The sequence below is a fragment of the Thalassophryne amazonica genome, chromosome 13 (assembly GCF_902500255.1).
Source record: "Thalassophryne amazonica chromosome 13, fThaAma1.1, whole genome shotgun sequence".
NCBI classification, from domain to species: domain Eukaryota; kingdom Metazoa; phylum Chordata; class Actinopteri; order Batrachoidiformes; family Batrachoididae; genus Thalassophryne; species Thalassophryne amazonica.
Window position 1 is genome coordinate 35,623,843 of NC_047115.1, and position 16,437 is coordinate 35,640,279.

The 16,437-nt window shown below is 42.1% G+C and overlaps 1 protein-coding gene across 4 annotated transcripts in view; it reads right to left on the reverse strand.

Moving 5' to 3' along the window:
* spock2 (SPARC (osteonectin), cwcv and kazal like domains proteoglycan 2) overlaps positions 1–10,675 on the reverse strand; it is an 88,720-nt gene extending 78,045 nt beyond the window's left edge. For 2 of the 4 annotated variants that reach the window (XM_034184528.1, XM_034184529.1), the window contains exon 1: positions 10,405–10,675. In XM_034184528.1, the coding sequence (XP_034040419.1) occupies positions 10,405–10,593 (189 nt within the window). In that variant the 5' untranslated portion in view covers positions 10,594–10,675. The remainder of the gene's footprint in view (positions 1–10,404) is intronic. The other 2 variants (XM_034184527.1, XM_034184526.1) reach the window with 2 other exon arrangements.
* Positions 10,676–16,437: the final 5,762 nt, after the last annotated feature.

A 16,437-nucleotide genomic window follows, 5' to 3' on the forward strand; every position in this document is an offset into this window, starting at 1 on the left:
TTGGTTCAGGGACGTGCACGAGCCTCACTTTAAGAAACGGCTACACAGCCTCAAAGGGATGCGGCAAACTCAGCTTCTTCCCTTGAGGAGATAAGCTGTTGTTGGCTGCACAGTACTCTGCAAGAGTCTTAAGGGATAAAATAGTTTCTTTTGGCTTTTCCATTCATTGCTACAGAGAATCCAGTGTGGATCTGAATGTTGATTTGGCACAAGTGCTCCACACCGGATGCAGGTCCAGATGTACCCGGAGAGTGAAGCACAAGTGGCTTTGAATCAGGAACCTTCTATTTACAGGCCACCTGTGCTCACAGCTCAGACCACCATGCCACCCTTCAGCTTAAAAAAAAAAAATTTGTCATGAAGAAAACCTCATGCAAAAATAACAGAAAGTTTCCCAATATCAGTTTTTTCATAAAGAACACTAAGATTCAAGACAAATAAATCAATACCTCACACATGCTTTCATCAAGCCCCCACAGGTCACAGGTATCACAAAAATACCTCTTAATGTGGTGATGCATCCTACAAAAAAAATGTCTGTGCCTGTTGCTTTAAATGGGAAGGAGCTGCTGCCATGGAGCTGTATATAAGAACTAGAGAGTGCAGTCCCTTTGCTGCACACGAAACGAAAACGTCCCTTCATGGACAGCGACATGACGTCTCCTAACCGGGCAAAACATTGATGAAGTACCCGGATGTTAATACATTTGCAATGGAGATTCACGACTGAACACACTCAGAAAAATGCTCGCAAAATGCCATTTTCACCTGGATATTGAGCCAGTAAAATTAAATTACATTAAATTATGTCAGGAAAGTATTAAACTTACTCTGACACTTACACATTCCCAAATATTAGTGTTGAAAGTTACACGGATCTGCGCTGTTAAGCTACACTGCTCGGCTGAGCTTCTGCTGTGTTCAACGCAGCGCGGCTCCTAAAACCATTACAATACATTTATATATGTTATATTTGTACACAATTATCCTTTACTGACCGAGTTTCATTCATGAAGTCAGTGGTGTGGGTGCACATCTCTATGTGTGGGTATGACTGTGAGCGGCACAGCGTGGGTCATTATAATCTCATTATTTTAAGGTGCAAGTTTAAAAAAAAATCCCGTCTTGTCTAACAATTTTAATCACTAATGACAAGTATTTTAACTAGACAATGGTCTAACAGTGGAAAATATCAACTAGACATAAGTGAAGCGTTAATGGTCCATGTCATCGGGCGACACAGATACGCAGGAGACATACGAGGGCTGTCCGTAAAGTATAGGTCCTTTTTATTTTTTTCAAAAACTATATGGATTTCATTCATATGTTTTTACGTCAGACACGCTTGAACCCTCGTGCGCATGCGTGAGTTTTTCCACGCCTGTCGGTGACGTCATTCGCCTGTGAGCACTCCTTGTGGGAGGAGTCGTCCAGCCCCTCGTCGGAATTCCTTTGTCTGAGAAGTTGCTGAGAGACTGGTGCTTTGTTTGATAAAAATTTTTTCTAAACCTGTGAGACACATCGAAGTGGACACGGTTCGAAAAATTAAGGTGGTTTTCAGTGAAAATTTTAACAGCTGATGAGAGATTTTGAGGTGATTCTGTCGCTTTAAGGACTTTTCACAGTGCGAGATGTCGCGCAGCGCTCTCAGGCAGCGTCATCAGCCTGTTTCAAGCTTAAAACCTCCACATTTCAGGCTCTGTTGATCCAGGACGTCGTGAGAGAACAGAGAAGTTTCAGAAGAAGTCGGTTTCAGCATTTTATCCGGATATTCCACTGTTAAAGGAGATTTTTTTAATGAAAGACGTGCGGGCGGATTGCAGCGTCAGCTCGCAGCCGCCGCGACGCTCCGTCACAGGAAAAACACCTCTGCTGGAAGCCTTAAGGACAAGTTGGAACATCTCCAGCTGATAAACAATTTCTCATATACTCACTCCACTGAAAGCCATCAAAAGCCAACTGGATTTTACAAATGGTTATCAACACGGAGGTTTTTTTCCTGTGCCGCTGCGCCGTGTCGGCTGCGTCCCGACGCGCGGACCCGTCCGCACGTCTTTCATTAAAAAAATCTCCTTTAACAGTGGAATATCCGGATAAAATGCTGAAACCGACAGTGGAATATCCGGATAAAATGCTGAAACCGACTTCTTCTGAAACGTCTCTGTTCTCTCACGACGTCCTGGATCAATAGAGCCTGAAATGTGGAGGTTTTAAGCTTGAAACAGGCTGATGACGCTGCCTGAGAGCGCTGCGCGACGTCTCGCACCGTGAAAAGTTCTTAAAGCGACAGTATCACCTCAAAATCTCTCATCAGCTGTTAAAATTTTCACTGAAAACCAGCTTAATTTTTCGAACCATGTCCACTTCGATGTGTCTCACAGGTTTAGAAAAAATTTTGATCAAACAAAGCGCCAGTCTCTCAGCAACTTCTCAGACAAAGGAATTCCGACGAGGCGCTGGATGACTCCTCCCACAAGGAGTGCTCACAGGCGAATGACGTCACCGACAGGCGTGGAAAAACTCACGCATGCGCACGAGGGTTCATGCATGTCTGACGTAAAAACATATGAATGAAATCCATATAGTTTTTGAAAAAAATAAAAAGGACCTATACTTTACGGACAGACCTCGTACAGCTGTTTATCATCCAAATATCCAAGGTTGGGTAGGATTACTTTGAAATGTAATCCAAAAGTAATCAGATTACAAGTAATCCATATGTATGTACATACATACATGTAATCCACATGTATTCTTTCAAAGTAATCCTACCCAAACTTGCAAATATCACGGACAAAGTGACAAGAAGAACCAAAACCACTTATGGAAGGAAATACTGTCTCCCTTGTTCCTCCGTTTGTGGCTTTGCCAACATGCGCAGCTTTCCGACATATTCCACCTGTTTCTTGACGAGACTAAGTGAACTTCTACGCACGGCAAATCACTAACTTGCCCGGAATTAAAATGGCGATCACGCCTCCTTGTCGGCACACGGCTCAGCGCCACTGCGCTCTCTAGTTCTTACATACAGCTCCATGGCTACTGCTTGCCACGCCCTTTCTCCTCTTTAGAACAGACCTAGACATATTTTTCCCCCCAAAGAAAAATGAGGTTAGTTAACATGAAGGATCTTATCTATAAACCACCTGCTCATCACTCACAGCTCCCAGTCAGCATTTTTCTGTTGGACAGACATTCATATATATAGATAATTTCAAAGCCGATAATGGAAAAAGTTAAAATTTTAATCTTGATTAAAAAAAAAAAATCACCTTGAAATGTCATTCTGGCAATACAGAAAACTGTATGCTATATTTTCTGTATTTCCCTCCATAGTGACAGCTCAATGGTAGAATGTTTGTTTCATCATACATGGATTGCTCCTATAAGCTACTCATACCCTTAATTAATTATTATTACTCATCCTTTTTTAACCTGATTTATTAAGTAGTTAAATATTTAAGTGGTGTATATTATTTTGCTTATAGTAGAATGTATGTCAAGACTAGAGATGCTGCATTTATTCCATTTATTGATTATTTTGTGTATTTTAGTTGTGTTAACAAAATTTGATTCCAATGTCTGACACATGTATCACTAACAGGTAATTTCCTAAAAAAGGTGGGTGTCTTTGAAAGACAAAAAACAAGTCCAAAACAGTGAACCTGGCCCTTTTAATTTCAGTTATTTATATTTTTTCCCCATTTTTTCCCCTAAAAATTTAAGAGACAATTCCTGGATTATTGGAAACATACCACTGTCCCAGTTTTTTTGAAATGTGCTGCAGGCATCCATTTCAAAATGAGCAAATATCTGCACAAAAAACAATAAAGTTAATCAGTTTGAACATTAAATATCTTGTATTTGTGGTGTATTCAGTTGAATACAGTTTGAAGAGGATTTGCACATTGTTGTATTCTGTTTTTATTTACATTTTACACAACATCCCAACTTCATTGGAATTGGTTTGTATATACTGTATACTAAGCGTGGAGGGCCCATTTTTTGTCCAGCTCACCTCACACATCATCTCTACGCTCTCGATCTTCCCGTATCCTCTGTAGTTATGGATGAACATCATGTCTCTTTCACAAATCCCCTTAATTGCCCACATTTTGCGGTTAGAACTGCCGATCATGATATACCGCCAGTTTCCGCCAGATGGCATTTTCACTTAATGAGTATGACTCCATCCAGCTGCCTTGTATGACATTCAACGAATTTTCACTGAGTACTGCTTTTTTGCTTTCTTTCCAGTCTTGCCTTGAATTTCATGCATTCTCATAATTTATTATGAGAATAGTCATTCCCATCATACTTCAGTATACACTAGGTGGTGCTGTTGCTGCTGCAAATGTCTTTTACTGCCACCTGGTGTTGTGATAGATAAATTTTACTGACAACTTCATAACATAATCAGAAAAAAATAAAAGTTACATCCATTTTCATTACACTACAGTCACTCATTTCATAATTATTAGGACATAAAAAAAGAAGACGTTTAACCTTCTTAAATAAGGGCTCAGTGTGTCTGTTATAGCTGCTACTTTAAAATGCTTTGAAAGCTTTCTTTTGGAAGCAATACGTTGTCTCATATATATATATATATATATATATATATATATATATATATATATATATATATATATATATATATATATATATATATATATATATATATATATATATATAGATAGATAGATAGATAGATAGATATAGACAGTGGGTCCACAAATTTTCCATAACTAAAATCTATTGTATATTTCATTCTGAAATTTTGGCTTCTCATAGATGCAGCTGAGAACAAGTAGACCTCCTATTTTGGACCACGATGGCATCTTTTAACATACGCAATGACTTCAACATAAAATAAAGAGACAGGCCAATCAGATTAGCCTTGATGCTAATAGTGGGGACATTTCTGACCTAAAACTGCTTTATAAACAAAATAATAACTAGTGCATTGCTGGAGGGGATCCACGGGCTCTAGATTGGGTAGTGTTTATAAAATAGGTAGCTGACATTTTTCAAGGGTGATAATAAATTATGCAAAGTTTCTATAATGATTTTAACTGAAAATGCAGGAAATTAAAATGAGAAAGTCTTGTGAATAATTATATATTTATTATTTGGCAAATGTAGTTGTCATTCTGTGAATTGCAGTTGTGAATCTCGCGCCGCCTCGCGGTCCGTCACTCACACAAGAGGTCAGTTTCAGCAGCGTTCCAGTTCAGGGCACAATGTAAACAAACCTGGTGTAGTATGGACAACAAGACATCATCAGGGCACAGCAGATGTCCATCACAGGTGCTACACCTCCTCTAGATAACCCTCTCAATTTGAGAGAATGTGTCATCATCATAATCGCCCGTGAATTTGCTGGATCAACGCTATCCACATCGTCGCTAGTCACTGTTGACATGCTCTGTGCGACACCGGAGGGCTGCTGGCACCGCGGTGCATTCTGGGAAGCACAGGGGGCCACCAGAGGGATTATAGGAAACGTTAAATGAAATAGTTAATTTCCTTTGTTCAGAGCTTGTGTGGTTACCAGGGACTGATTAATGGTGATATCAACATCCATTGTTCACTGATGTTACCTAATATCTTTAATTTCTCCAAAAATATTTGTCCAATCAATTTTCCGTTTTTGCGCCGTTCATGCCTGACCCAAAATACATAAGCATACCAAACGCAAAATGTCAGCTCTCCCCAGTTTTTCCGTGATCAAAGGCATACACATAAACAGAGGCCACTTGGCTTTTAATATAGTAATAATAATAATAACAATGATAAATTATTATTATTATTATTGCTTAATAACACCTTTGGGTGAGAAAGGATTATATTACATATACTGTCGCAGATGTTTTTTATGTATTTTGATGTACACTTGATATGTTCAGCAACCTTCCATGACATTCTGAGAATGTAACGTTCTGGGGAGGGTGTCCTTCATGAGTCTGCCCCTTCCACAGACCACATGAGTGTGTGGTACGAAGGTCAACCAGCTCATTAAATGTGCCTCACAGAGGGAGTATTCTCAAAAAATGAATGTGGTGAGCTGTGTGATTTATGTTAATTTTTTGTTTTCAGTTTACAAAAAATACGTCTGTTGAATCAAAATATTTTTTCTCATTCATTTAGATAAATGAACAGTATTTTTGCTTTCAACTAACGTAATATGATTTTTCATTAAAATGAATGTTTTAATTTTTTGAGTATACTAGTCCAAATACACTGAAAAAAAGAGAAACTCCATGTAAAGAAGTTACTTCAGTTGGTAACACCTAAATGAATTGAGTTCATCCAATTTAAACAAAAATTGGCATAAATTTTACGGGATAAGGTCAGTGAGTAAGTGTTACTAAATAAGCACTGGGGGCAAAATTCTCTTTTTTCAGTGTGGTGACTTCTGTGACCAAAGAAGTCTCACGCCAGTTTGTGATGCCATCACGAAAAGTGATTTAATCTACGCAACACTTTTGGTTTTGCTCCCATTTTGTATGAGATGAACTCAAAGACCTAAAACTTTCTCCACATACACAATATCACCATTTCCCTCAAATATTGTTCACAAACCAGTCTAAATCTGTGATAGTGAGCACTTCTCCTTTGCTGAGATAATCCATCCCACCTCACAGGTGTGCCATATCAAGATGCTGATTAGACACCATGATTAGTGCACAGGTGTGCCTTAGACTGTCCACAATAAAAGGCCACTCTGAAAGGTGCAGTTTTGTTTTATTGGGGGGGATACCAGTCAGTATCTGGTGTGACCACCATTTGCCTCATGCAGTGCAACACATCTCCTTCGCATAGAGTTGATCAGGTTGTCAATTGTGGCCTGTGGAATGTTGGTCCACTCCTCTTCAATGGCTGTGCGAAGTTGCGACAATGAACTGGAGTCAGGTCGAGACCCCGATGAGGACGACGAGCATGCATATGAGCTTCCCTGAGACGGTTTCTGACAGTTTGTGCAGAAATTCTTTGGTTATGCAAACCGATTGTTTCAGCAGCTGTCCGAGTGGCTGGTCTCAGACGATCTTGGAGGTGAACATGCTGGATGTGCAGGTCCTGGGCTGGTGTGGTTACACGTGGTCTGCGGTTGTGAGGCTGGTTGGATGTACTGCCAAATTCTCTGAAATGCCTTTGGAGACGGCTTATGGTAGAGAAATGAACATTCAATGCACGAGCAACAGCTCTGGTTGACATTCCTGCTGTCAGCATGCCAATTGCACGCTCCCTCAAATCTTGCGACATCTGTGGCATTGTGCTGTGTGATAAAACTGCACCTTTCAGAGTGGCCTTTTATTTTGGACAGTCTAAGGCACACCTGTGCACTAATCATGGTGTCTAATCAGCATCTTGATATGGCACACCTGTGAGGTGGGATGGATTATCTCAGCAAAGGAGAAGTGCTCACTATCACAGATTTAGACTGGTTTGTGAACAATATTTGAGGGAAATGGTGATATTGTGTATGTGGAGAAAGTTTTAGGTCTTTGAGTTCATCTCATACAAAATGGGAGCAAAACCAAAAGTGTTGCGTTTATATTTTTGTTGAGTATATTAGTTTGTGATACCCTCATGAAATGTAGCAGATTTTCGTGATGGTATCAAAATAATACATAAAAAATTGGGGCGTTTTGTGGGTTACAGTTATGGTTTTATAGTTAGACAACCCCATCATGAAAATCTACTATATTTCATGATGGCATCACAATCTAATAGTGAGACTGGGCTGTCTGTGACATCTGTCACATAAGTCTAAAACCAGTGATTTCTCATCTAAATTTTGGGAAAATGTTTACATGCACTGCAATCAAATTTTTGAAAATTTAAGGAGCCATTGTGGCTGATGCTAGCTGATGTAGCAGATTTGAAAAAAATCTCTGTGAAATGCCGGAGAAGGCTCGCTCCAGGGGTCCAAATTTGCTGTCATCAGCGCAGATTGACACAGCTCAGTGAAAGGCAACATTGAAAGAATTCAGCACTTGGTGACGGTCCACTGACTTATTATCAGATGTAGTTCAACTTTTGCCTCAAAGGGCAAGTGCATTGCTAGCGCACTCCAAGGAGCAGTAGCTTAGCTTTGGTGGAGCTGATTGTCGACATAACGTTTGTGACGTAGGTAATATAAACTCAACATAACTCTGCGATAGGGCAGCGCAGTCTCGTTTGAACCCCTACATGATATCATGGAATTTGACCATGTCTGGGGACAGCTGGCACGAACACGGCAGAGAATTCCTGGGTGGAGTGTGGGAGTTTCAGCACAAACCATTCAACAGACTCTGTAAACTTAAAAGCATTCTCGCTGTCACCAAGCTGACCTGCTGGTTTAAGACGTGCTGGTTTAAAATGGTTTCCGCTGAAACCCCCATCCTCCGAATGGTTTGTACTGACACTCCCACACTCCGGCCGTGGATTAGTCTCTTCCCACAAATGTCAAGGATGAATGCTGCGAAAAAGGAAAGTACATATAGGACTAATATTTTTGAAGAAATTAGGGGTATTACATAACAACAGCGAACAATGGACGTTGATAAAATAATAGGGCAGCGCACTCTTGTTTGAACCCTGTGTGATATCGCGGATTTGGCCATTTATGGGGGAACTCTGCCCCCGTTGTGCAAGTATAACTTCACACAGAAAAATTGTTTTGTTTTCAGCTGCAGTCACGAAAAGTGTTTTTTTTTTTTTTGGTTCCCAGTGGAGAAGGTAAGACAAGGCAAATGGGAGAGGTTGTGTCGGTAAGTGTTAGCCTACACAGCTAGCCAGAGTAGCTCCGTTCTCTCGCCTGCAAAACTGCCTTGACATGTTTGAGCTCTGGGTCACAAACAAGCTGCAACACATGTCCGCTTTCCACCACATCGTCACTTTTTCTTTGCATTTTCACTTTGGTTGTGTGTAACTTGCCCAAAAACTCAGAGAAAGTGCAGTGTTTCTGTCCCTGGAAGTAGAGAAATTATGTCATACGCATCATATTTTAACCGTTTAGCGCCCGCCCGCAAATTAGACTGTGGTGCCCAATTGCATCACTTACTACTGTTGCATTGTCGAGATAGGGTCTCCATATTCCTTTATACTTCTACATATTTCTTCATGCCCAAGGGATCCAAAAGAGGTGGTGCATCCAGTCAAGCCTCCAATGTTGTTCAGCGGAAGTGACACAGCGGTAGCGGAGCTCATCTCTTGCCAGCGTTTTAACAAAAATGTCAAAGATTTTAAACATGGTGAACATTTTTCCAGGACCACAAGGAACTGTTGCCCGACTAACATCCACTTAGCTCCTGTGGACCTCGACGTTATTCGACTTTACACTCTACATCGTAAATGCCAGGCGAACCATCAGAGTGTGAATGGGCTATAAGGGCTTTTAACATGCAAACTAAATGAGACTATAAAACAAAGATAAAAAATAATAATAATAATTTTACACAGTTTGAAACCTTTAAACCCAATTTGTTGTTGGATGAACTCATGTTTTTGCACAAACATCACACTGGTCACATTATTATTGTCCCTTTCGTGAAAAATTCAATAACAAATCAAATCATTACTTTTTTGTCTCAGATTTGGACTTTCAATGACATGATAATGTAGAAAAGAATCAAAACCCAAATTTATGCAAATGGAGTGCTTCAGAGTTTTGCACCACACTGTAAACACTCAAACTGAAGTGCACAGCATCCAAATTCAATACCTGTCACGTGCCACACAGCATCCAGGCCGAATCAATTAAATGTCGGTTAACAGGATTCATATGGAACATAATCCAACTGCACTATTGTCCTAATCCTGTTGTGATCATTAGCAATCATTTCACAGAGCTGCTGGCAGAATTGTGCATTCACAGACACGGTGATATATCACAGTTACAGCCTGCAGGCTTAAATCAATCCATGCAACCCACTTCCGTCTGTTCAGAGGTGAATATGCACATCCATCAATCCCAGCTACTCTGATTTAATGACTTAATTCTCTTGTTTGGGAAATCTCCCAGGACATGTCTGGAAACACATGATAGAGGAGGAGGAGGTCTGTGCAGCAGCTCCTGCAGCTGTGTCACAGGACCTATTTATTGTTGGTCATGAGTGGATGCTGCAGGAATGATTGCATGCAATTTGTGTGGAAAAAAAATGAAATATCAATTTTGAGGGTGATTTTTGAGGAGGAGCAAGTGAAATTTCCTCTCAGTGGGGATAAATTCCACATATTGCAGTATATTAAAGCATGCATACGGACTGATTGAACGTGCATTTTAAGTGTAGCGTGCAGGGAAGTATTTTGTAAAGTAAAGTTTGCTTTTCAGGCATGCAAAGCGTGCGTAACTGTTCCTGTGCGCGCCGGTGGAAACGGCCGTACCGCATTACGGCGCATCTTCCAGCCTCCACTTACGTCTCTGAAGCGGTTCCAGTGCTTGATCTTGCGGCTGTACTGTGAAATGGTGGACAGCCACTGTTCGTCCTCCATGAAATTGCCCGTTTTTTCCGCCTCTTTGACGCTCTTCACTTCGGTCTGAAAGGTGGAAACCGCCAGCATCGCCAGCGGGACGAGAAGGCACACGACATCCGTCATTTCCACCATGGCAGCGCACAAAAACACACCACGCACACGCCGGCAGGATATCTTCCTCTTCTGGGAGGAGGAGGAGGATGCTGAGGCTGGAATAAAACTGCCGACTGATTAGGAGAGAGAGAGGAGAGAGGGAGGGTTTCCCAACGAGAGGTACGTGTACCCTAGAGGGGACGTGCATTTTTTTAAAAAATGAATAAAAACTTGTTTATTTCTTTATTTATTGCCAATAATAATGTGAAAACTTACAATTCATACAAGCAACTATGTGAAATGATGAGGTATCATCTTAACCCCAGAGTGAAATATAGTTGGAACACTGTTTTTGGACCTTTAGAAGACATAGGCGGCTCCAGGGTGAGGCTTCATGGTGCTTTAACACCCCTCACCCCACCCCCACCCGCACAGAAAGGAATTTTAACAGCCTCAAAGCTGAAGTGAGCCAGCCCAAAACAAATTTACCATACAATACCCAACCCAGTCTCATGACGTTGTGATTCAGGAGCACGAAATATACATTAATCTATTGGTTTGTGATGTTGTGACGAAAAGCGCCTCATTTTCATCACGGCACGGCAGCACAAATTCATTCTCATTCATTCCGTGATGGCTGCATGAAATTAAGAGTGAAGCAGGGGGGTCGGGTGGTTATGGTTAGGGTGGGGGGAAGGAGTAGGGTTAGTAATAGTGAGTTAAAAAAAAAACCCATCATTAAAAAAAACAAAACAAAACAAACAAACAAACAAACAAAAACGTGAGACTGGGCTGACAATACCATACTGTTTCTATTTGTCACTGATAGATTTAAATACATTTCAAGAGATATTCAGCAGTTTGAAAAGTGATATATATTCATTCTATGATTTGTAAAATAAATTACAAAATAAAAAAAAACAGATAGATGGATAGATATTCTTTATTTCAAACTCTTAGTCCATAACATGAACAGATGTCTTAGTAGGAAAAAAATAAAAGGCAACTGCCATCATATTATCATAAAACACACATCTCATAGACTGAAATAAAAAGAAAAAAGTACTATTACAAAATATGAGTATGCATAGTATACATGGCTGTGACTCTGGAGACACCAGCACAGGACACAGCACACTGGACACAGCACACTGGAAGACATGACATCGTGTCCCTCTGTTATATATTCTAAAACTATATGTAGTTTTAGTTTTTTTTAGTTCAGAGACTGCAAGTATGATGGATCTCAATTGCAACTCAACTTGCAACAATTCATTGGTACTTTATTGGTGGCATGTGGGCACAAACAGTGAGAGTATCCATCCATCCATCCATTTTCTTCCGCTTTATCCGGAGTCGGGTCGCTGGGGCAGCAGCTCAAGCAAAGCCGCCCAGACCTCCCGATCCACACACACCTCCTCCAGCTCCTCCGGGGGAACCCCAAAGCGTTCCCAAGCCAGCCGAGAGATGTAGTCCCTCCAGCGTGTCCTGGGTCTTCCCCGGGGCCTCCTCCCAGTGGGACGTGCCCGGAACACCTCTCCAGCGAGGCGTCCAGGGGGCATCCGGAAAAGATGCCCGAGCCACCTCAACTGACTCCTTTCGACGTGGAGGAGCAGCGGCTCGACTCCGAGCTCCTCCTGAGTGACCGAGCTCCTCACCCTATCTCTAAGGGAGAGTACTGTAACTTTATTATAGTTGAATACAGGAATGAATGACTGGCCAAATTGATTTGGCCAGTAGAGATTTGTTTTCAGTTTGAGTCTAAGGAAGATCATTTTTGAAAATTTTATATTGAGAAGCCTGGTTTACTTTTTGTATTTGAAATGCCATAAACAAATTAAAATGTGTGAAATACCAAGGGGCTGAATACTTTTGCAAGCCACTGTATATATGTGTATGTGTGTATATATAGACAGTGTGTCTGAAACAAATCTTTTCTTTTGTACTGACCTTTGTTGCCTTGAGTTTCTATACTCAACAAAAATATAAACTCAACACTTTTGGTTTTGCTCCCATTTTGTATGAGATGAACTCAAAGATCTAAAACTTTTTGCACATACACAATATCACCATTTCCCTCAAATATTGTTCACAAACCAGTCTAAATCTGTGATAGTGAGCACTTCTCCTTTGCTGAGATAATCCATCCCACCTCACAGGTGTGCCATATCAAGATGCTGATTAGACACCATGATTAGTGCACAGGTGTGCCTTAGACTGCCCACAATAAAAGGCCACTCTGAAAGGTGCAGTTTTGTTTTATTGGGGGGCATACCAGTCAGTATCTGGTGTGACCACCATTTGCCTCATGCAGTGCAACACATCTCCTTCGCATAGAGTTAATCAGGTTGTCAATTGTGGCCTGTGGAATGTTGGTCCACTCCTCTTCAATGGCTGTGCGAAGTTGCTGGATATTGGCAGGAACTGGTACACGCTGTCGTATACGCCGGTCCAGAGCATCCCAAACATGCTCAATGGGTGACATGTCCGGTGAGTATGCTGGCCATGCAAGAACTGGGACATTTTCAGCTTCCAAGAATTGTGTACAGATCCTTGCAGCATGGGGCCGTGCATTATCCTGCTGCAACATGAGGTGATGTTCTTGGATGTATGGCACAACAGTGGGCCTCAGGATCTCATCACGGTATCTCTGTGCATTCAAAATGCCATCAATAAAATGCACCTGTGTTCTTCGTTCATAACAAATGCCTGCCCATACCATAACCCCACCGCCACCATGGGCCACTGCAGATGAGCTTCCCTGAGACGGTTTCTGACAGTTTGTGCAGAAATTCTTTGGTTATGCAAACCGATTGTTTCAGCAGCTGTCCGAGTGGCTGGTCTCAGATGATCTTGGAGGTGAACATGCTGGATGTGGAGGTCCTGGGCTGGTGTGGTTACACGTGGTCTGCGGTTGTGAGGCTGGTTGGATGTACTGCCAAATTATCTAAAACGCCTTTGGAGACGGCTTATGGTAGAGAAATGAACATTCAATACACGAGCAACAGCTCTGGTTGACATTCCTGCTGTCAGCATGCCAATTGCACGCTCCCTCAAATCTTGCGACATCTGTGGCATTGTGCTGTGTGATAAAACTGCACCTTTCAGAGTGGCCTTTTATTGTGGGCAATCTAAGGCACACCTGTGCACTAATCATGGTGTCTAATCAGCATCTTGATATGGCACACCTGTGAGGTGGGATGGATTATCTCAGCAAAGGAGAAGTGCTCACTATCACAGATTTAGACTGGTTTGTGAACAATATTTGAGGGAAATGGTGATATTGTGTATGTGGAAAAAGTTTTAGATCTTTGATTTCATCTCATACAAAATGGGAGCAAAACCAAAAGTGTTGCGTTCATATTTTTGTTGAGTGTACTTTGGTGTGTGTATTCTTAATATCATTTTTCTGAAGTATGTCATTTTGATTGTTCAAAAACACTCCACTTTTCAACTTAGACATCAGACAATTATTGAAAGGGGACTCATTTGACTTTTAAAGGTACTCTGGACCAAATGAACCCTCTATTCAGCAACAAATGGCTCAGTTTGCTGCATTTATACCACACCATGATTCAACAAGGTGTAACAAGGGTATTCACTTTTTTAGCCACAGACATTTCAAATCTTACTTGTCATCATCACATCATAGCATCACATTCAAGATTACACAATGCAAGTTCAAATTAATTAATAAAAAAAAAAACAGGTTATCAAGTATGTTTTCTCTGTGGTTGTATTTTGTTGTGAAATATGCACCAAAATGCAGGGAATAGCACCTAAAAGTGCAAAATTTTGTTTGTGTGTGTGTGGTGGTGGTGGTGGTGGGGGGCATGCCAAGATCAAGTGTTGAAAGAAATGAAGAAATCATCAAGAAATGAAAGAAGTCATTTGGTTCCAAGAGGAATAAAACCAGAATAAGAACTACTACGTCATGAAGATGGAGCTAAAACTGCATATTCAGATTCCCTGCCAATCTAATGGAAGTGTGAGTACTAGGGGTGAAATGATGCATTACATATTGTGGTAATCCTTGTGACACAGATGTATGAATTGGACCACAAAATACAGACTATTTTATAACGTGTGCAAAGGTCAGGGTAGTGAGCAGAATTGTCCTTGAAAGCCCGCGGTCCTGAAGGCTCGGCGTATGGGCAAACTGGAGGTGAGGCTGGGCATGGATGTCTGGGGAAATAAAACACTCAGGAAAAAGTTAAATCCAGTCTCAAAAGGTTCACACAACCTGAATGTTCTGACAGCTACAAACTAGAGCCAAGGGTACCACAGGAGGTAAGTCAACAAACTGGCAAAGAGTGGAAGGATGAGCTGGTCTTTAAACTGCACAGGAGTGGATGATAGATTGCAGATGTCAAACAGTCAGCCACGCCCAGTCTACACTAAAAAAAAAAAACATAAAACAGACAGGGAGAGAAACACAGCAGTGGATACTAACAGAAAAGGAAAAATCCTAACAATCGTGATACCAAGAAAAGTCAAGTATTGCATAGAAGAAATAAGAATCTCTCGGAGAAGAATAGTAAGTCCCTTTGGCTGCTCCCTTGTTTTCACTTGGGGTCCGCCACATGTTGATTTGGCACAAGTTTTACATCAGACGCTGCAGTCACAAAAATAATTTTTAGCGTCTGTAGGTGGAGTTTTAAGTTAAACCTCCTTAAGTGCCCATAATTCTGTGTGCGTCCACGGGAAAACACTTTTGCTATATATCAATTTTGACCTGTCTGAGCTTATTTTTGGCTCATTTCATTGACAATTTCCTAAAAACATGAACTGATTTTACAAGGTATCGGCATCAATTTGATCAGCTAGCGCTTAGCTTAGGTTCGTGTTGTGAAAGTGTCGTGACACAGACCCACAACAGGGGGCGTTAATGAACGGACAATGGATAAGCCAAAAGTAACAATTTAATGTTGTGAATCGCACAACGACGTACAGACAATAACAATATGGTGGACTGTCAATCATACACCAGGTGACGTGAGAGCAGGCTCGACGATAGAAGACGCCTGGCGAGAGAACAGCCGGATCCCCACACAGCTTTCACCACCAACGGAGCTGAAGAACACCGGAGCCGCCAAGCCCTGCGCCCCAGGTGGCCGCTGTCTTCAGCAATCAGACCCGGTACTGCTGGCAGAAAACAGAGACAGTCCTGATGAGTGTGAGTTCGCACACTCAGTAATCCCACAGTCAGTGTTTAGTTAGGAGGGAGCACCTCCACCTCCAATCACACACTCGTGCAGCTCCTGTTTCACCACTTATCTGGTTTGGGGTGTGAGGCGAAGCCGTCGCTGATCACACCAAACGCCAATCCCACAGATAAGGACACACCAGGAAAACGGCTGCAAAGAAGTTCAGATTAATACTCAATGTTTTGAGTCAGCAGAGAAAATTACCTGAATGGTAGCTGATTTCTCGGCGAGGAGGTGGAGTTGCAGTCCGGTCTTTGTAGTGGTGGTGATGGGTGACAGCTGGTGTTGATAGATGACAGCTGTCACCTCCAGCGGCTCCGACGCCCTCTCGTGCTTGGAGCCCGCACTCCAAGCAGGGCGCCATCTGGTGGTGGTGGGCCAGCAGTACCTCCTCTTCAGCGGCCCACACAACAGGACCCCCCCCCCAATGGGCGCCTCCTGGCGCCCGACCAGGTTTATCCGGGTGCCGGGCGTAGAAGTCGGCCAGGAGGGCCGGGTCCAGGATGAAGCTCCTTTTCACCCAGGAGCGTTCCTCGGGACCATACCCCTCCCAGTCCACCAGATACTGGAAGCCCCGACCCTTGCGACGGACGTCCAGAAGCCGACGCACGGTCCACGCCGGCTCCCCGTCGATGATCCGGGCAGGAGGTGGTGCAGGTCCAGCAGTGCAGAGCGG